Below are 22725 nucleotides of genomic sequence, written 5' to 3'. Positions count from 1 at the left end.
TGGTTCCATGGTCCATTTTTTTTTCTTTTCTTGACTGCCAGTGGTATTCTCAGAACTCTTTCCCAATACCAAAGTTTAAAAAAGAACAATACTCTTCATACCCTTCTTCTTCAAAGACCGAAACCAAAATTTGGAATACCATGGTTTGCACTATTTTCATGTTAGCAGGTCATGGCATCTGAATATCTTTTCCAAGGCCTTCATGACTGCCCTACCAAGGGCTAGTTTATGATGTAATATTTCTTGACCGCTTGTTCTTTTACTATTGATGGTTGATCCTAAAAGGTAGATGTTATCTGTGAATTTTGGTAATCTGTTATAAAAGACAAGACCCAACCCAAATCTTCATCCATTTGGGCCTAAAGAAGTGCTTTCCCCTGTCCTACAATTAATACAATGCAACGATATTTCTGTCATGCCTCTGTTGGAGTCTGAATCCGAGGAGGAAGTTGAACAGCTGACGGGGAGTGGGAGTGTGACTCTGTTGCTGTGGAGGAAACTGGGGAAGGGCAAAGTCCGGCTGAGCAGAGCAAGGAAGAGATGAGAACAAGGGAGGGGGAGTTCAGAGGAAGACCCAGACTCACACCCTCTTCATCCTGGGGCATGCAGGGAGGAACGGAGAAGTTGCGTGGGTTGTGTAGCTTACGGGAGAGGAAAGGGCACTGATTCCCTTCATTAGCTACACCTGGGAATGAGAGTTTAAAAGAGATGCATGCTGAATGAGGCAGCTGCTGGGAGCAAACGTGAGTTTATCTTGTGTTGACTTTGATTATCTGTGTTCCTGGCACCTTCCCAACCATGTTGAGTTATTGCCATGCCTTCACATCTGGAATTCTTGCTTCTGTCCTGCCAGACTAATTTCCTCATTTTACCTTGATTGGACTTATAGTTACAGTTTTTGTTGACTACATTTTGGACTTGATTCTCTGCAGCCAAAGGCTGTTCCTGGGAGAGTTTTTCTCCAGCCAGAAGGTAACCAGGACATCGGAGGCAAGGTTGGAGCTAACAAAGAGATTCCTACTGATTATCTGACTGTATTGTTTTTGTGTCATGCCCCGGGTCATCACAATTTCTTTTCTTTCTACATTCTGCATAGAATAAGATATGTAATGAAAGTGGAAAAATACACATATATATGTTTATTGTGTACCACTTGCAGACCATTTTCTCTAAATACTTCACTTTGCAAAGTGATTTTTGTGTAAAAACTGTGGGGAAAAAAATCACATCTTTTATGCAAGCTGTTATTTAAGTGGTACTGATTTTTCATTTTATGTTAATGCTTTAGATAGAAAGTCTCAGTTATCTTGTTTATCTGATCACCAAAGTCCAACAGCCAATTAATGTCCAATTCCTGAAAAGAAAGTGAGACAGCTACCAAATTGTGTAAGGATATACATTGCTTATCACATAGTGCATACACATGGCAAACCATGGGTTGACATGATGACATAGAGACACCTTTATACCACCTCTGCTCAGTTTTCAATCAAATAAGAGTATGCATTGGTTTTCAGACAATTTATCTGGAAACACCACTTACCTTCAATGATCATTTGTCAAGGATCAATTCATGAAAATAAAAAAAGTTCAAAAATCTGGTGAAGCTCTAGAGATGAGAACAAATATGACTGGAGTCTGAAGGCTGAACCACACACTTGTGGGAGGTAGGTATGTCTAGTCTAGCAAAGAGAAGGACTAGGGGATGACATGATAGCAGTCTTCCAATATTTGAGGGACGGTCACAGAGAGGAGAAGGGGGTCAATCTGTTTTCTAAAGCACCTGAGAACAGGACAAGAAGCAATGGATGGAAGATTATTCAAGAGAGCTCCAATCTAGAACTAATCTCCTGAGAGTGAGAACCAAGCCATTCGTGGAATGGCTTCCAACCAGAAGTTGTGAGTGTTCCATCACTAGAAGTTTTCAAGAAGAGATCGGACAAGCATTTTTCCAGAAAAGTAAGGGGCCCCTGGCTGAGCAGGGGGTTGCATAAGAAGATCTCCAAGGTCTCTTCCAACTCCATTATTCTATGATTTCTAAGATCAAATAATTATTACAAATAATATAATATTAATTATTACAAATAATAATTAATTATTACAAATTTAAAGCCAGAGAGGTCAGTTACTACGGCTCATCTTTGAAAATAATTTTTTTTTCAGAAGAACTGGAAAAAACTACTTTCCTTCACAGATGGGATCAACTTCTCAGAGTGTCTCTGATTTTACACATTTTATACAGTAACTCTGAAATAAACATATCAAGGAATTGCTGGGAAATTCTGGAGATCTTGTGGAAGTATTTCTTTTGCTTTAATTTGTTGGCACAGGCAGCCTTGGGTGGGTGGGTGGGTGGGGGAAGGCAAATATCACATGTGCTTTGCCTCACTGTAGCACCAACTGTGCGTCTTACATATTTCCAAGTGGCATCACAATGTAAGAAGGCAGACCTTGCACTGTGACATCATAATACAAGTTTCAGTATTTTGGCATCATCAAGGTTAGGGACAGATGCCTTGTTGGGTTTGTTTGGTCCAATGGGAGCACCAGGGACACTGATGTATGTAGCTTTGAGTAGGAAGCCCTAAAATTGAAAGCTGGGTAATCTTCACTCTTGCCTGAGTCAAGGTGCTAAAAAGGCAAAGTTTCCAGAAGGCAAAATGCAAAGGACTTCTCTGAAATCATTTAACTCAGGTCTAATTGTCATATGGAAAACAGTTTAATTAGGTCACTCACCATCACCAGCAAGCCAAGCAAGATTTTTCCATTTCAGATTATTTCATCCGCATCACGTTAGCTTTCTTTGAAGTCTTTTTCCATTTGCACATTGGAAAAAGAAAATGCGCCTGCATGTTGACTATTTATGCTTCCCAAGGAAAGGAAGCATAATCTTCCTAACCTGATGGCTATTTTGTACCCAGCCCAGATCCCAGAAGGTATATAAAGAGTAATTCCTGATGTGAGCAGGACAAGACTTTGCTTCTCTCTTTAAGCTTCTCTCTTCCTCTTTGGGAGCTCTGTTGGCAGCTCAGCTTTGCTTCAACTGCTTGGGTTCTACCTTTTCCTTAGCCATCATGAGCCGGCAATGCTACACCTCTAAATCCCTTAATGGGAGACGGAATTATATCTCTAGTGGTGGGCTCCATGCAGGCAGCAGTGTGTCCTCCTCCTTCCATAGCAGGAAATACTCTGGAGCAAGCCTGAGTAGTGGGCTGGGCTATGGAGCTGCGCCTTTTGGCTACAGCATTGGGCCGGTGGGCTTTGGTGCTGGAATTGCAAAGAACGAGGGATTTAGCAGTCGAAGTGCAGGGACCAACAGCCAGGCTGGAGCAACTGGCAACCAAAGCAGCGACCATCACAGGCATGAAGCATTCAGCAGCCAGAGTCTTGGTGGCGGGAATAGTTTTGGCAGATGCTGTCGGCCGCAGACCTTCAGCTCCCGAAGTCTGGGTGGTGGTGCCAGCAGAAGTGGTCTTGGTGTGAACTACAAATCCCTTGGCCGCTTTGGTGAAGGGAGGGGCATCCACACAGTCCGAATCAACCCAAACCTGTTGCAGCCTCTTAGGATCCAGATTGATCCAGAGATTTCTCGAGTGAAGGAGGAAGAGCGGGAGCAGATCAAAACCCTGAACAATAAGTTTGTCTCCTTCATTGATAAGGTGAGAAGAGTGAATGGTAAGGCTGGACTGTAATGTTCTGACACAAAGCTCTCTTTGGGCATTCTAATTAGAGAACATTTTGTATACCAGGTGGACTAAACTTGTACTGAATACAGATGAGGGTTGCTATGACCTTATTCATATGATTCAATTATACCAAATTCTTCTTCTTTTTGGAACTTGTGCTGTTTTCCTTCAATGGCACCTTCCTTTTCTCCATTTTGCATGCACAAATATTAAAATGGCAACTGCGCATGCACTAGCCCCAACATTAATCTAATCCATTTACAATTTGCACTAAATTTAGCATCAAATCATTAAAACTTGCACAAATTGTGACTAATCTGTATATGGAAAAAACAACAATGGACAACTTGTTAGAGATCCTTTATTAAAGCAATGAGCTTTTGGGGGGAGAAAATTCATATGGCTTTGGATGCATGGTTCTGTTCTCCCATACATAGGATTTTTCGAGGATTATTATTATTATTTTTTTATGTATGCCTTTGGGTTAGTTTTTTGAGAGCTTTAACCAGTCTCTCCAATTTTCTTGTCGAGATTTTCCAGAAATAGATTGCCATTTCCTCCTTCCTAATTCTGAAAGAGTGGTTGACCCAATGTCACCCAGTTGCTTTCACACCTAAGGTGCAGCTAGAATTCACCATCTCCTGGTTACCACCCTGGTGCCTTAACCATTAGACCAAACTGTCTCTTATACATAGATCTGGAGAGGTTCAATGTATTTATTATTAAATGTATTTGAAATTGTGGCCACACAGGTAGTCCTTGACTTACAATAGTTCATTTAGTGGCTGTTTAAAGTTACAACATCACTGAAAAAGTGACTTATGACCATTTTTCACACAACTGCTGTAGTATCCTCACGGCCACATCAGGGGTGGGATTCTACAGGTTCTCACCTATTCGCTAGAACCGGTTGTTAATCTTCTAAGCAGTTTGGAGAACCTGCTGTTAGAAGAAATTACTGGCCTAATTCTGTAAGGAAGGCAGGAAGGAAACATTCTGATGTTGCTTACAGAAACTGCCTCTCCGTTAACCCTTATTACATTCTTGGCAGGACTAGACTTCCTGTCTCAGGAACTTCTCTCGAGGTTTTTTTCCCCTCCTTTGCTGGTACTTTGCTTTTGTGGAGTGACCATTCAAAGTTACAATGGCACTGAAAAAAGTAACTTATGACCATTTTTCACACTTACGACTGTTGCAGCATCCCCACAGTCACGAGAGGCCAGTCAAGGAGATGCGTGCCTCGATGTGAGTGATGTTGAGTTGGCCACACCCAGCCAATAACATGACCACCAAGCCATGCCAACAAATTCACATGACCAAGCCATGCCCACCACCTAAGCCATGCCCACAGAACCAGTTGTTAAAAAAATTGAATCCCACCCCTGGGCCACATGATTTATGTTCAGATGCTTGGCAACTGAGTCACATTTACAACAGGTGCAATGTCCAGAGTTATGTAATCGGCTTTTGTGATCTTCTGACAGGCAACGTCAACGAGGAAGCCAGAGTCACTTAACAGCCATGTTATTAATTGAACAACTGCAGTGATCCACTAACAAATGTAGCAAGAAAAACCGTAAAAGGGACAAAATTCACTTAAGAAATTTCTTACTTATCAAGTGAACAAATTCACTTAAGAAATTTCTTACTTAACAACAAGGAGCAGTGGTGGGATTCAAATATTACCACTGTTTTGGTGAGCATGTGCGTGCCAAGCATGGACTTTGCGCAGGCACAGAGGCATTCCAACTCACCTCCTGCAATTCTGCACTCTCCCTGTTGCTTCAACAGCTGCCACGCAGCACTCTGCTGTGACATGCAAAGCAGCTGCGCTTCAAAATCAGGGAATAAAGGTGAGTGTGGGAGCCCAGGTGAGTGGGTGGACCCAATAGCAGAGAGGCGGAGAGAATCAGTTCAGTCTCTGCTGTTCACCACTGCTACTGGCTTGGTAGAACTGGGCCAAACTGGTAGAATACCATCACTGAATTTGGGACTCAATTGTGGTTGTAAATTGAGGACTATCTGTATTTCCCCTTGTCCCATCAAGATGTTTTTCTCAACTGCTTTTGGATGGATTAACCAAATGCTATACTGGGAACTGCTCTACAACATCTTTGGGGGAGTTATCTTACCTCGGGCAACATTTGTCTATGTGTGGATTACAGTGAACCCATCGTCTCTCTCACACACACACAGAGTCCAGAGTACTTCTACCCATAAAAGGCGTTCAACAGAAAGCCACAGCTAATCCAGCTTTTGTTAGAATCCTATATATGCTAGTTAGGGAGGAAGACATTGGAAGCACTGAGTATTGCAAATTGCCGTGTTTTTCCAATGCCACATTGGAAATTCTGCCCTTCTCTAATTCATTGCTGCAACTTTTAAGTCAATCATTCTCAAGGAACCTGAGAATATTTTTAGCGGTTGACTTTGCATTACTGACGCTCAGAGCAGTGATGTAAACATTTGGATGTGTGCCCCTTCTTTCTTTCTTTTATAGACCTTTTCAGTCCTCTAGATCTTCCCAGACATGAAATGGTGATGCTTATTTTTTTCCCCAAAACAATAACATCAGTAACAAGAGGAAGAAGAATCCTTCTTTCAATCAAAAAAGTAGCTCCTTTACCTTCCTAATAGATCCTAAGAATCTGTTGATAGTCTGAAACAGTAGAAGAGCATCTGGACATGTCCCTCATTACAGGTCAAGTACTTGGAGCAACAGAATAAGCTTCTGGAAACCAAATGGAACTGCCTGCAGCAGCAGGAGCCTGTGGAAAAGGCCAACATTCAGCCCCTCTTTGACAATTACATCATAGCCTTGAAACAGCAGCTGCAGCGGCTGCTGAATGAGCGGGAACAGCTGCAATTGGAGCAGTCAAAATTCCAGGATATGGTTGAAGAATTCAAAAACAGGTAATCAGTGAAAGGTTGAAGCAGGTGGGAAGAAGGTAAGCTTCCCAAGGCCGAACCATGTCAAAAAGTAGTTGGGGATCCTTGAAAATGGACTGGGTTCTCTTCAATATAGATCTGGCGTTTTGTTCTATAGTAGCAAGCATAGACACATTAACCCATTGTCAGGTGTGCTCTGTCCTTTCTAGATAGCTGTGGGGCAACAGAGTTCCTGACTCAATATAGATCTTCTTCTGGCATGGGTGGGTGAGAGAGGGACCTCATTAATTATCCATTATAGCAGACTGGCTATTATCTCTTGCATTGTATCTAATATCTTTAAAGCAGAAGTCCAAAACCTGGGGCCCAGAGCAATGTGTACGTTCTCCAAAACCTTGAGTGTGGTTCCCAGGTTCCTTCCCCAAATTGCCAACTGCTTATAATTGCTAATGTGACAGAAGATGTTAATATCTACCTAGTGGGAGGAGCAATCATATCCAATGTGCTTAATCAAGTTAATTTAATTAAGTGCTAATTTAAAAGGAAAGGAATCAAAGTTAAATTTGTGTTGGCTTTATTTATTTATTTAGTTATAAAATGTATTCTCTTAGCTTTTATTTTTTATTTTTGTCAAAGTCCCATTAACTTAGGGTGAAAGGCACACCTTAGTCCAGTGGTGGCTAACCTTTTTGGGCTCCTGTGCCAAAAATTGTGCATGCACTTGCACACCCACACTTGTGTGCCAGCACCTAGAAGGCAATGCGCACGCCCTCCCACGTTCCCTGCATATGCACCCGCAATCCCCTGCCCACTTATCTGCACTGCCCCTCCCAGCTGATTTTGGGCCTCCCAAGCTTGAGGAAAGCCTCTGCAGCCTGAAAAATAGGCCTGTTTTGTCACTTATGATATTTCTGGAAATACAGGAAGTAATGAAACAGGCCTATTTTTTAAACTGCAGAGGCTTTCCTCAAGCCTGGGAGGCCGGAAAAGGCCTCAAACCAGCTGAAAATCAGCTTTGTGCAGTGAGGTAAATTTGCCTGTGGCTTGCGTGCCAGCACAAATGGCTCTGCGTGCCACCTCTGGCATGCGTGCCATAGGTTTGCCATCGCGGCCTTAGTCTAACCAACCAAAAAAGTGATTAAAATGTAGCTGTAGAGCAGACCTGGGCAGCATTAAAAATTATTGCACATTTTATACCACTCTCCTTCATACAGAAAAGGTTGGGATAGAGCACTGGCTGAAGGTCATACCAAGATCCCCAGCTTTTGAGAAACAAAGTTCTACCTTTCTTTTCCCAAAGCGTGCCATGTGTGTCCTAGTATCTCCTCTTCCTTCTTCAAATCTGAAACTGTTTGTAGACCTAGTGTTATTATGGACAAATGCTGGCTGAGGTCTGTCCTTTTGAGATAATTGAGATTCTTTGAGATAATTCAGTATCTGTACAACAGCCAAGAGGATCCTAATCCAGCCAATGAAACCTCTCCCCTGATTCTGTTCCAGCCATCAAGGGTCATGAGGCAAAAGCTTTGAGCTCACACTCTGCCCCAAACCTGACATTCACTCACACAAAATTTTGCAATTCAATTGATTTGTGTGCATCTTGTGTGTATGTTTGTTTATTCAAGCTCTTAGCTATCTCCTTTTTCCCTTCCCCCCCATCTCAAGGTATGAAAAAGAAATCAACCACCGGCTGGATGCAGAAAATAATTTTGTGCTGCTAAAAAAGGTTAGATATTCCTGGTTCTCAAAAAAGTATAATTAAAATGATAGAACCCTCACCCAATATGTACAGACTTGTGAGCAGCAGTAATGCTGGAGCAGTCAGGATGAAGGTTTATTGCAATAAAAATAAAGGCCTGTGAAATTTATCTAAGGTCAATATGAGCCACTTTGCAACATTTTTAGACAGGGTGCAAATTGATTTCATTCATTCTTTCATAACATGCATACATTTCAGTAGTCTTCAGTCATTAATCACTGGTAGCATATAGACTGGAGATCGGGAGACATGCTCCTTTCCTAATCATCCCAGCTTACTGTTCCTTGTTGATGACAATTTTGTCGATTTTGAGAGATCACTAGAAGAGGAGAGATAGGACAGACAGCCCAATCTCCTTTTCTGGTGTTCGAATTTTCACTGCTTGGAAATCAGGCTTGTTTTTCTAAGGATATGTCCCAGGCTGACAAAAGCATTTCCAATAAAACAGTTGATCAGTGAAATGCTAGTCTACTGCAAGAGAAAACCACCTAGACAATGCTGATTAAGAGGCTTAATGGGACTAATTGTCCAATATATTAAGAGAGGACAAGACTTGGAAAAATCCTCTATAGGACAATAATAATAATAGTTATTGTAATAATAATAATAATAATAATAATAATAATAATAACAACAACAACAACAACAACAACAACAACAACAACAATAGCAACAACAGCAACAGCAACAATAACAATGACGATGATGATGATGATGATGATGATGATGATGTTGATTTGATCACCAACCATGTCAACGTCATGAGTGAAGAATGTGGAAAAGATCTTTAGGGGACACATAATAAAATGTTTTGAAAAATAAGTTTTGTTCTGTTAAGATAAATGTACTTTCTGTCATGCTTTTCAGGATGTTGATGTTGGGTATAGCAACAAAGTTGATTTAGAAGTGAAAGTGGAATCCCTGAGACAGGAGCGCAACTTCATCCAATGTGTCTTTGAAGCTGTAAGGATTCCCACATATGTGGTTTATTCCTTCTGCAATGAAAAGATTTATGATCTTTGCTTCCCTTGGGTTACTTTCTTTCATTTTACTTTGTACCAGGAACTGGCCAAAAGAAAGAGGATTATCTGATTTGTTTTTCATAACCCAGGGCAGAGAGGTGGAAAAGATCAAACCATCTCCCAGGTAGTTAGTAGTAGAAGAATCCAAGGTAGACAAAGCACTTAGTTTTGTTCAGGGCCGTCTTAACAGCATTATGGGCCTCAAGCAAAGCAGTATACTGGGGGCCCTACGGCAACTACTCACAGGAATAAAAATGTAAATGGTCGATAAAATTAAACTTATATTTATTTTATTGGACTTAAATCTTGATCTTAAATGTTTATCATACAAATATTCAATGTTGTGAATGAACCTCAGATTTAATCACTAATAATTTATGCGTAGCCCTGTGTTCATATACAATGTATAAATATAATCAATAATCATGTCATTAGGGTCATTAGATATATCTATTAACTCATTGGACTGAACAGAATAATGTGAAGACTCATCTCATCAGCTACGGGGAAAAATCAGTGTGAATTTCTATTAATGCATGATAGTATTAATTTAAAAAATGCAGTAATATGTAATAAACATGTTGCTGTATTTATATGATACAAGGTGCATTGAAGGGTTAACCTACACAGATTAGTATGGGGCCCCTATGCTGGTGGGCCGATGAGCAAGACCCATCAGGCCCATGCGTTAAGACAGCCCTAGTTTTGTGGGTCCATTGCATGCATTGCAGGGGATTCCCTTGAAGAGTTCCCTGACTATTTAAAGTAGGAGTATCATTATTGACTACCACAAATAATGGAAGGTTTTAACCAAGTTCATATATACAGTTCAAGAATTTACAGATATCTGCATCAGAGGATAGCTAAAGCAGAATAGAGTCCTAATTTGGTGGAATCTTTCCAGGCCCACCAGGCCCTATAATTATGAGAGTGATGTTATCACCTCAGGTGATCTTTTCTAAAAGAATCAGGGAGGCTCCTGGGTATTGTTTCTGAACATGATAATTGTTCTTCCAAGTTCAATAATATAATTATAGAAATCTTACAGTCTGATAATGTCCCTGAAACTTTTCTGTCACTATTGTTGAGGTAGGTTGCATGTATTGCAAATCAAACCAGCTCCTCCTAGGAATGATGAATGCTAGGAATGATGATGTACAGGGAAGGGGCTAAAATGATGAGGAAAATGCTATAATTGATAAATGGACCATTTGCTCAAAGGAGAAGATGCAAACCTTTCTAACATGTCTTCTTCTATTGGGATAGGAATTTCTTGCATTATTCAGAAGTACTTTCAGCATCTCTTGCAACTTCTTCCTGACAGGAAATAGAAAGCCTACAGGAAGCAAATTCAGAAACCAGTGTTGTTGTGTCAATGGACAACAGTCGAGCCCTTGACATGGAGGGAATAATTCACTCAGTGAGATCTCAGTATGAAGAAATTGCCCAGAGGAGCAAGGATGAGGTCAATGCTCTGTATGAAAACAAGGTAAGCTTGGCTTAACTTATTTTCCCAAGAGGAAAATGAGTGTTTTTATTGATGTTAGTAGAAACCAAAGTTACAAAGCCACAACAAACATAAAGGAATAAGACTTCTCCTGTATTTCAGTATAAAGAGCTACAGAACACATGGGGACACTATTGCAGCAATCTCAGCAGTAGCCGTCACGAAATCCAAGAGCTTACCCGTCTGATCCAGAGATGCAAAGGTGAAGTGGAAAGTTCCAAAAAACAGGTAAAAGAAGTTGATTTAAGTCTGGAGTAGGCAAAAATATGCTCTGCCAGATGCTATTGTACACATATCTCCCACCTATCTTCCATCAGTAGGCTTGATGTGAAGGCAAGAAAAGTCCAACATCTGAAGGATCATCCGTTGCCCACCTCTGCACTAAATGGGACAGGGAACAAAGCACATTTTACAAAGATGCCTGAAATATATATTTTTTTAAAAAAACACCATTTGATTCTTTTCAATTTAAAATCTGGAATTGGGCACGTATATAAGAACTAAGGACATAATCAAATCCTGATCCTGAGAAAGGAAGGAAGCAGCGTGGGCAGCACAGGCAGTTATGGGTGCCCCTAGAAAGGTACACGTCCCTGCTACATGAGCTATATTGATTGCCAGTTTTTTTCCAGTTCCAATTCAAGGCGCTGATTTTGACCTTTAAAGCACTGCACGGCAGGAAGGCAAGTTGTTTGAAGGACTGCCTCTCCCCAGTTACATCTATCCTTCCCATCAGGTCTAGCAGGAGGTGCATATTATAGATTCCATATGCTAAGGAGCTACATCTGATGGGACCTGGGGGATGAACCGTTTTTGCCCTGGCCCCTGCCCTCTGAAACATCCCTCCCATGTTGAGATTATGTTTGCATGCATGCATGTATGTATTTGCATTTCATATTTTTAATGCCCATTTCCCTCAAATATTAAGTCCAATCCTATCGACATTTGGAAATCTCCTTTTAGCAGGCCTTGGGATCCCTTGGTAACAGGGAGGCCACAAATTTGGTTGCATTACGCATCTTCCCGCTATGATCTTGCTTATATGATTGTTTTAATTAGTTAGTTTTACTGAACGTCATCCAGAGACACACTTGTGGACAGGGAGCTATACTGTAGAAATCTGATGAACAAGGAAATGGGAATTTAGCCAGGTATTTTTGCAGTGTTAATTTTATAGATTAAGTATACAGTATTGGCAGGGGTGGGATTCAAATAAAAAAAAAAAACAGTTCTGTCGGTGTGGCTTAGTTGCTGGGCGTGGCTTGGTGGTCATGTTATTGCCTGGGTGTGGCCAACTCAATATCACTCACATCGAGGTAGGCATCTCCTCGCCTGGCCTTTCATGACTGTGGGGATGCTGCAACAGTTGTAAGTGTGAAAAATGGTCATAAGTCACTTTTTTCAGTGCCACTGTAACTTTGAATAGTCAATCCACACAAGCAAAGTACCAGCAAAGGAGGGAAAAAAAACTCCAGAGAAATTCCAGAGACAGGAAGTCTAGTCTAGGCAGTTTCTGTAAGCAACACCAGAATGTTTCCTTCCTGCCTTCCTTACAGGATAAGGCCAGTAATTTCTTCTAACAACCGGTTCTCCGAACTGCTTAGAATGTTAACAACTGGTTCTAGCGAATAGGTACGAACTGGTAGAATCCCATCCCTGAGTACTAGTTATCTCATTAGATCTCCCATCAAGTCTTACTTAGGCTTGTTCCTGCTTGGCTTCCAAGTTCAGACAACACTGGATTTGTTCAGGTGGTATGGCTATAGCAATTAAGAATTTAGAAGCTATTTTGATGCAAAACCTAGGGGCTATCATAGTTAAATGTGATTCCCCAGAGTCCGTCTAAAATATATAACCGAATGATCATTTTTAATATGCAGAAAAGGCAAATGATAAATGATATGTTGACTCGGCAGATTAAATGTATAATTAAATTTCACTTGAAACACATTTGAGTTATCCTGTCCTTTTCTTTTTGGGGTTCTACCCAAAGACCAACTTTGTCCTCATCCCCTGGAGAATTGATAGCACATTAAGGATCATTGAAATTCAGACCTCTGATTGATGGATTTAGAAAAAAGACCATGCTTTCTTATCCACACACACACCCCAGTCATTTTGTGCCTTTGTGTTTAATTCCCTCTTTCTCTCCTCTCCACTACCTGCTGAGGAAGCTCAAGTTGTCCCAAGTTCATTCTTTTTTTTTGTCTTTTTGGTCTGGCTCTTTTCAAGATTGATGCCTTACAGACATCTATTGCTGACAATGAGCAGCGGGGAGAGAGCGCTTTGAAAGATGCCAGGTTAAAGCTAACTGAGGTGGAGAACAATCTGCAGAGCTCAAAAGACGAACTAGCTCGCCTGCTGAGAGATTACCAGAACTTGCTGAATCTCAAGATTCCCCTGGATATTGAGATTGCGATGTATAAGTCACTTCTGGAAGGAGAAGAGAACAGGTAAGTGGGCTGAAAAAAAAATGGGGGGGGGGAGGGAAATACACCAAACCACACAGCTACAGATTGTTAATGTTCTTGTGGGAAGGTCACCTGGTCATGTTTCAAAACTACAGTATGAATATGCTGTAATAAAAAAATACTGAATGAATCAGATGATACTTTAAGTATAGAAAGAGCTGCTATTTAAGTGGCTTTGCACTGTTTATGGCCAACTTTTCACTTTTAATAAGTTCTAGATTGTGGTCAGAGGGGATAAAAAAAAACCACAGGACAAATACACTAATATACATCATTTGAACCTACCAGCTGTCTTAAAGGATCACAATTCAAAAATGAGCTGGGAAAATATGTAAACATTTGAAACTCAATCAGCCAACTCCTTTGTGGGTACTGATATCTGGGATACAGAGCTAGCTTCTTGGGACATTAATAATTATTCATACTCTTTTCTCCACAGGATATCTAATGCTCTTCCTGTTAAAATATGTAAGTAGTTTTGAAAAGTATATGTGTATTGTTATGAACATTGCCTGATGCCCTAGATTCCTATCCTTGGATTAAAAAAAAATGTTATTCAACATTGCTTCCCCTCACCCCCTTTTTTTCCTTATAGCTGTTGTAGGTTCCCCCAACATCTCTGGAACTGGTGGACGTTCTTATGGTGGGACAACTGGAAGGAGACAAAGAAACATCAACAGCAGTGGAAGATCCAGCTCTAGAAGTGGAGATCATGGCAGCAAACCTGCATTTACCTCTAGGAGTGGAGACAGCCTTTCTAAATCCTCCATAAGCTCTGGGTTTGGACAAAGTGGTAGCTCTACTGTGGTCCCATCTACTTCTAAGAATTCTGATGTGGCAAATGTGGGAAGTTCTGGAAGTTACAGTTCTAAGAGTAGAGGATACAGCAGCACAAACACCACACATATTTCCGCAACCACTGGGGTTAGTAGCAAAGGTGGCTCCGGAGGGATCTCTGTGAGTGGCAGCTATAACATCCAGAGCAGTGGAGGATACTCTGGGGATGATTACAGCAGTCATTATTAGAACCTGGCACAAATGGCATCTCAACATTCTCCACTTCTTTGTGAGCAAAGCCGTAACAAACTCTAAAAATTAAACGAGGGAGGGAAAATTTCACTAAACTTCTGCGGGGAGTTTTCCAGTAAGTTCCCCATGTAAGAATAATCATTCACTGTTTTTCCAGTTTGCTTTTGAAGCTCTTTTGTTCCTGTCACTGCAGACGATGGGATTAGTAATTGCATTGGTACCCCCCTCCTTTTCTTTTGCAAACTCCACAGAACCCTGAATATTGAGTATGTGTGTGTATGTGCGTGTGTGAAGTATATCTACAATGCTAAGAAGTCAGTTGGCCATGTTAGGGAAAACATGGGTAGAAACAGGGATGGGGAAGGAAACGGAAGACTTTGCAAACTTTCCAAGTTCTTCAGCAGATATTTTAAAGGATTAATCCAAGAGCAGCAGGTGTTTTCCGCTAATATTCCCTATTTATATAAAGAAGCCTCATTTAATCACTCCTCTGACCCCCAAATGAAAACCAGCAGCTTAGCACAGAAGTCCAATATTCCTTTGATATTCCCACAAGGCAGCAGTTTAGGTCTTTCAAATATATGACCTTTCAACAGAACTATACGCTACATCTTTCTGCTGTAACACAGTAGGTACTTTTATAGTTATTGAGAACGCCAACAAAAAGTACAGAAATAACATCTGAATTACACTTCAAATTTCTGATCCCATCCTTGTGGGAGAACATGTAACACACAGCTATTGTTCATCTGCTTGCCATTACTGTTGGGAAAAAAAACCCCTCCTCTTTTCTTTGTCTTGCATGTTTCATGCCATTTTTCCAAATCAAATAGTATTTCGTTCTTTAGCTGTAAAAATCTGCAGTGTCCAAGAATGACTGTCTAAAATGAACCACCTCTGATGGCATCTTTGAACAATGTGAAGACAGAAAATGACTTCCTGCATTTGGAATGAATGTGTACAATACTTCTCAGATTTGATTAGACATTTAAATGCTAGATCCCTGACCAATTAACTAAATCTGAATAAATTACACTTTTCCACACAAAACACAATACTTGCAAGTGACAGTAACACTTGAGGTTTTGGGGCCACAGAATTCAAGATAACTGTTTCTTTTTTTATTATTTTTGGGAAGCAGAAACAAAACAGTGCTTTTCTACTGGATGGAAATAATTGTTAGAATATGTATTCTACAAGCAGCTTTGCTGAATTTCTTGGCATGAAAAATCCTTTGTTGTTAGGTTTTAAAGTTTATGAACCATCATTTCTGGGACGTTTTGCAAGGTTTCACTGCAGCAATCCTATAGGGTTTTAATGGCTGCAGAAATGCACCTGGATACTATGCTACTATGCTAAAATCAGAGCCAGAATTCTGTTAAGAACTCAAGGGAAAGCAGACAGAATGTGGGTTGTTGTGAAAACAAACAGTGCAAGGATCAATTGTGTGTTGGAGCAACCATTCATCTTTTTAGGCTTAGGTGACAGTGTTGGTTTTAAGGATCTAGGCTGGGTTCTATGAATGGCTACTCTGATGGAACAATATCTTTTAAAGGTACTACTCAGGAGAAAGAAGGATCTGTTCTTGTTTCAAGAGAGATACAGGTGTGCATCGCATTAGCAACCCCTTTTTCCTCACGCTGTTATTGTCCATTTACAAACTGCCTTTATATCCTCTGCACAGGCTACTTCCTATCCTTTCCTGTATTAGTTAGTAATATACATTAACACAGCGATGCATTGATTAAATCATGGTGCAGAAATTTTTTTTGGGGGGGGATGGGTTGAAGAGTTTACATGTAAAAATGTGTCCCCCGCCCTTTTCTGTTGCATGCAAGCTAGAGCTGGCCTGCATTTAAAAGGGACTATTCTGTCACAATCTGAACCAGCCAAAATGGGTCATAATCTGTATTACATGTTGAGAAGAGGAAGACAAGTGCTGCTCTTTGCTTGAGAATCAGCCTTAGTTCCTTCAGTAATGAATTCTGTGCTCTGTTTATCCACAATAATAAATAAATAAATAAATAAATTATTCTTGCTTTTCTGAACCAAATACACTTTCTGGCTTCAAGATTTTCTTATAAGCATTTATGATTGGCAGCGGATATTGGATCAAGGTCAAAACAGAGTAAATAACAGAAGAATTCAAAAGACTTTCCTATCAGAAGCCCCATTCGCTTGCCATATGGCATTGTTGAAAGTTTTTGTACACCTCTGCTTGTATTGCATTTGTGAATAAAGTTCAGCTTTTTTTTTTTTTAGAAATGGGAAATGGCACTGAGATCATTCACATTAATCAATATCAATGAATGCTTGGTGTGCAGGCAAAATACATGCTTTGGAAAATGCTTTGAAGCAATTTGTACCTCATAAAACTGTGGGAAGAGGCACCATGTGTGTGTGTGTGTGCGCGCACCCGCATGCACAGAGATACACACACACACACACACACACACACACACACACACCATACTGCAGTTTCCCATGTGAAAAATTGTGAAGAGGGTGCATCCAGGTAAAACATAAACCAAATTCATACTAATGAAAAATGAATCATACAACCATAGAGCTGGAAGAGGCCTGAGAGATAGTCCAATTCCCTGCCCATGGCAGAAGTCCTTATTGCATCCCAGACAAATGGCTGTCCAATCTTTTCTGGAAAACCTCCAATGATGGAGCAGCCACAACTCCAGAAAGCAGACGATTCATTATTCTCACTTTCAAGACATTTCTTATCCTGCCTTCAGGTCCTATGAAAAATAAATTGACCCCTCCCCTCTTCCAGTGGTGGAATGCTGCCAGTTCAGACCAGTTCTAGTGAACCAATAGTTCCGACGATTAGCTGGCCCCACTCACCTGCCCCCGCCCTATCCTGTCCTATATTTCCGTCTTTTTCAGCTCAGCTGATTCGCGTGGCACAGTGTGTTTCCGCACCTCAGGTTGAAATTGGTGGGTTTTTTTAATGTTGTGCACGTGCTCACAGAACCAGTTGTTAAACCGGTTGTAGCCCACCACTGCCCTCTTCTCTGTGACAGCCCCTCAAGTACTGGAAAACAGCTATCATGGTCACCTCTAATCCTTCCGTTTGTTTGGCTAAATATATCCAGCTCCTTTCACCCTATGGCTTATCCTGCATACCCCTTATCATCTTTGTTGCTCTTCTCTGCACTCTTCCTAGGATCTCTGCATCTTTATTTTATCCTGTAGACCAGAACTGGATGGATCAGCTTTGTGAAGCATGCTGGTTCTAGACTCCCTACATCAAACACAAACTTGGCGAGATAATTAGAAACCCATTTATGAGTTCATGATTCTGATATGCTTACCACCAGACCGATGATACTGGGTTGTATCCTGGAAACCATGGCTTAAATGCCAGCAAATAAGTCGAAGAAAAATTTGAGCAACTCTGCAACTATTAGCAGTACTTAGCACCATCTAGTGGGAAACGAAGGACCCACATAGATAAACTTACAGAAAAAAATGATTTAATTTAAATCTCAGATATATTCCTCCCTTGATTTCAAAAGTCTGCCATTTACCTTTCGATCTTACTCCTTACATTTTTCTGTTCCTTTGAATTTTTTTATTCAGTTTTATTCATAATATCTATAGGTCTCTTCCCTATTTACTTTTTTTTTTTGCTTTCCTACTTTTCTTTCTGTTTTTTTCTTGATTAGGTTTGTGAATATTTAGTAAAGTAAAACAACAACAACAACAAAAGAATTGTGGTGATTTGTAGCTAAAATGTGAACATCTCCAAGCCTAGGATAGCTGGCATTAATTGTCACATGGAATAGTGTCTGGATGGTGCTTGTAAGGCTTGGGTGCTTTGATTTCTAAAGCTGTCAATTTATGGACCTAATGGCCTCTAGATGGCAGCTAAACTTAGCTGCAATATAAAAATGGAATTTGGACATGTGAAAGGTTTTCAGGTGCGCAGTGCTCTAAATCATTTCTATAAAATTCTGGACAGTGAGTAATGGAGATGTCAGTCAATTGGCCACTAGATGATGCCAAAGAGACAAAATGTTTGTATTTCTTGATAGTCCTCCAGATTTCTGAATAGAGATGCAGTGATTGGATCAAATGGTTTATATTTTAACACACTGATATAGTACTCCAACTTTGTCTGACTCTGGATAGCAATAGTAGTTTGCAAACCTCAATGGCTGGACTGACACATCATATAAGATCTCATCCATGTGGCTTGCACATTCCTGGCTTGATGCACGTAATTGAAAGTGTAATTCAAAAGATGTTAGTCTTGCACTACGTGTTTCTGAATGTTTTTTTATAATTAGGTGGTAAAATGAAAAAAAAAAACCAAAAAACCAACATCATACAGAGGAGGAGGAAAAAGGACGATAAGAGAGCAATTATTCACTGAAGAAAGGAACTTTAATTTAATATAGAAGTTAAAATAAAATAAATATGATCTCCCCATTAATTAACAGAAAAAAGATGTAAAAGATCCATATATTTGATGAGCTCCCCTTCTACCACCTTATCTAGATCATTTATGAAGATGTTGAAGAGTACTGGCCCCTAGAACCTTGGGGTATCTTACTACATGCTTCCCTCCATGTAGAAGTAGTTCCATTAAGGACTACAGGTTGAGTGTGGTTGGTCAGCCAACTGGTGATGGTACACTCTACCCCACATTGTTCTATCTAACCAAGAAGTAGGATGGGGTCTACTTGTCAAATGCCTTATTGAAGTCCAAGCATACTATATCCATAACATTTCTCTGATCCACTAATTTAGTCACTTTATCAAAGAAGGAAATAAAATTTGTCTGGCATGATATGTTTTAACAACCCATGCTGGCTTCTAGTAATCGCCTTGTTTATTTCTATGTGCTCATAAATCTGCTGTTTGATTATCTTTTCCAGGATTTTTCCAAGCATTGATGTCAAGCTGATAGGTCTGTAGTTTCCTGGATCTCCCTTTCCCCACTTTTCAAATATGAGAACTAGAATATTTTTCAATATTCTGGCAGTTCCTCGTACTCTAGGTTCACTGAGAAATTCTTTTTAGTGGTTTTGAGATCTCATCTGCCAGCTTCTTCAGAACCCTGGGATGTAATCCATCTGGTCCTGATCATTTGAGTTCATCTAGGTGTTCAGGATAGGTGTTCTCTTACCAACTCCTTGCCTATTTGGACCTGCATTCCTGTTCTGTCTCCCACATTGGGTAAGTTGAACTATTTCCCCCACTTTTTGCATGAAGACTGATGCAAAGAAGGAATTAAGTAGTTCTGCTTTGTCCCTGCTGCTGGTCACTGTCTTGCCATCTTTTCCCATTAGTGGACTGATCATTTCCTTGACTATTCTATTCTATTCTATTCTATTCTATTCTATTCTATTCTATTCTGTTCTGTTCTGTTCTGTTCTGTTCTGTTCTGTTCTGTTCTACCCTACCCTACCCTACCCTACCTTACCCTACCCTACCCTACCCTACCCTATCCTTTTCTTCTTATCCTTTGAAGTCATGTGGCTGAAACATGCTGAAAGACACTTGTTGTTTTTGGGATTTATTGCAAGTCTGAGTTCATTTTAAACACTTTTTAAAAAAAAAATTGAGGAAAGAAAAGAAAAACATGGCTGCAAAAAGTGAGAGTTCCATCTCCTGAGCCCAAGAACTAGATAAAAGTGGGCAGCCTTATAGCAGATCTGCTGGGCCACTTATAGGCATGCCAATTGTTTCCTTGTATACGATGATCATCGCTAGGCTTTCCCTCTTTGCACTATGGATGGTTCCAAGTTAAGTCTTTTGTTTTCCTAGGGAAAACCCCACTTTGTTGAATAGAGGTTGACAGATATATTTGATACAAGTAGACCTTGACTTACAACAGTGTCAGCGTTCCAGGAAACCTCCACCCCAAACAATTACTCTGAGACAAACATCTTCTCAAAAGTTCTGCTTCATTTGGATAGTAAACTGGCACATCTGGGAAATCCCGAATCTGAAAGTTCTGGGTTTCCTCACAATAAGTAAAAACTATAAATCCGGCCCCTGCACCTATCATCGCATCACATGCCCCAATCACCATCCGTCCCAACTTGAGACATCCTCTCGCCCAGGTGCAAAATAACATGACCTTGACTTAGCAGAAAAATGCTATTATGTCTAACCACATACACTCCAAGAACTTTCCCCCTCCCATTTTCCCAGGCTCAAGAATGTGGCAGTGTGGAAGCATCTGGTCTCAATATAGCTTCCAAAGCTGACAAACAGTTCATTTAGTGACCATTCAAAGTTACAATGGAAGTGAAGTGGCTTATGATTTTATTTCACACTTATGACCTTTGCAGCATCTTGATCACATGATTCAGATGCTTGGCAACTGGTTCATACTTATGACCGTTGCTGTATCCCAAGGTCATGCAATCCCCTTTTGCGAACTTCTGAGGAGCAAAATCAATGGGGAAGCCAGATTCACTTAACAACTGTTATTAATTTATCAACTGCGGTGATCCACTTAACAACCATTGGCAAGAAAGACTGTAAAATGGAGTGCAAAATTCACTTAACAAAGGTCTCACTTAACCACTGAAATTTTGGGCTGCACTGTGGTCGTATGTCAAGGACTACCTGTACTTCAGTGTGAGCACTGCTAATTGAAGCAGGTGCTGAACTCAACACCAAATATGGTCTCAAGGGAATCAGGTTCAGAAATAAGCCCTGTTAAGTTAAGTTTTACTTTTATAATCTGCATGATGGTGGCTGGTTCAAGTTTCCTCACAGTAAAATGAGTGAATGTGTGCCAAGCTTCTTTGGATAGGCCAGTCCAAATATTTACTAAGCAGGCAGGACTCTAAATACAAGATTTTTTTAAGTCTTTGCCTGCCTCATTCTACTTCCCTTTGCCAACTTGTTTCTGCTACTGCCTGGTGGCATGCAGTTCAATATTCAAGCTAGAAGGCTTCCAACCCGAGATTCAAATATAACTCTGATATCAATAATTTCCTACACAAACTATAACAGCTCTTTAATGCTGAAGAAAAATCAGCTACTGCAAATTCTGTTTATAGCAGTGCCCAGCTTCAAAGCCTGCATCCCTTTCCTGTGCCTTCAACTTACCTTAGAATGAGACCCACTTGGGGGCAGAGCTGGCGTTGCAACGATACGGCATTTGATCTTGAAGATCCGAGATCACCGCTGATATCTTTGCTCCTGGACGGTCCAAATGGATCTAAACCATCCTGAAGAGACAGTGAATGTAAAGAACACATCCTGTCGATCCCAGGGATATTGCAAAGTCCCTGATAGATCCAGGAGAAGCTCTTTTTGCCAGTGGTAAAGAGGCATCCATTAAAGCTGCTGAAGTTGAGACAGCTCCGAAACGGAAGAGAATGGAAAGAGAAAGTGTGCTGGTTTGGGGAGAGTTTTTCTTAATTTTAAGACTTGAAAGAATACCCTAAGGAAAAGAAAGAATTTGTAAAATCTAAGACAGAAGTTGTTAAGTGGTGATTTGAAACAGGAAGTCAAAATTAATATTTCTTTTTTTAGTTCTGGACTTTTAATGTATGAGTTTTCACTTTGAAACTGGACTGGTTTTCTTTTTTACCTTACTTTTTCTTTGTTGTCTTTTTTCCTTTTTTGTCTTTATAATATTCTAGGCCAGAGACTCCCTTTTAGTTTTCTTTTTTCTTTTAAGTCTTTTCTTCATTTTTAATTAATTTTTATTACATTCTGTTTGGAAAAGGAGGGGGAAAGTGAAAGTGGAGGAAAATTTGTAACATTGCCAACTAAAGGCTTAGAAATATTGTTGCTTTTTTCTTCCTTTTCAACCAGACAAAGCTGAGAAAGAACTGAGACTTATTTTTAAGGACTTTAAGCCTGTTTGATAAGATAGAGGGAAGAGCACGAGAGAGTGTTATTGCAGGTGCTCCTCTGGGTTTCTATCAGTGGCTGGAGTCTGGTGTTGAAACTTATAGAAAGAAGACGATAAGACTTCAGAGAAGAGAGTTATAAAATTGTTTGGAATTTAACAAAAAGCCTTGGATATCTAAATAGATACAGTGTGTTCCTTCTTTTTTCTTTTCTTTTTTATTCTCCACTTCAACAAACCCCCTCCTTACTAGCCTATTATTTTTGATAGTTATTTGGACCTTTGGCCTTTTGGAATTTGTTTTTGTTCTCTTTTTGCTTTTTGAGACTATTTTTTATTTTTGCATCTTATTTTAAAGGGAAAATTTTAGTATTATTTTTTTCTTTTTAAGGGAGTAGTCTTTTTTTCTCTTTTTTTTCCTCTCCCTTCCCAGCTCTTTATTCACCTCCTATATTGGCTTTTTTCTTGTAGCTCTTTTTTTCCCCTTTTTCTTCTCAAGACTTTTTAATTGGATTAAGGTGTTGA

The 22725-nt window shown here is 40.1% G+C and overlaps 1 protein-coding gene across 1 annotated transcript; it reads left to right on the top strand.

The window, feature by feature from the left end:
- Positions 1–3074: 3074 nt before the first annotated feature.
- On the top strand, positions 3075–16379 carry LOC113445513 (keratin, type II cytoskeletal cochleal-like). Its single transcript, XM_026714725.2, has 9 exons — positions 3075–3659; positions 6388–6599; positions 8241–8301; positions 9202–9297; positions 10681–10845; positions 10966–11091; positions 13096–13316; positions 13774–13802; positions 13930–16379. Exons 1-9 carry the CDS (start codon positions 3075–3077, stop codon positions 14358–14360), a joined length of 1926 nt encoding a protein of 641 aa, XP_026570510.1. The 3' UTR covers positions 14361–16379.
- The last annotated feature ends 6346 nt before the right edge of the window (positions 16380–22725 follow it).

This window comes from Pseudonaja textilis, chromosome 2 (assembly GCF_049901715.1).
Source record: "Pseudonaja textilis isolate UNSWEBS1 chromosome 2, rPseTex1.2, whole genome shotgun sequence".
In the NCBI taxonomy this organism is placed as follows: Eukaryota; Metazoa; Chordata; class Lepidosauria; order Squamata; family Elapidae; genus Pseudonaja; species Pseudonaja textilis.
The sequence above is the reverse complement of the archived record's forward strand: the minus strand, read 5'-3'. Positions and strand labels throughout refer to the sequence as shown.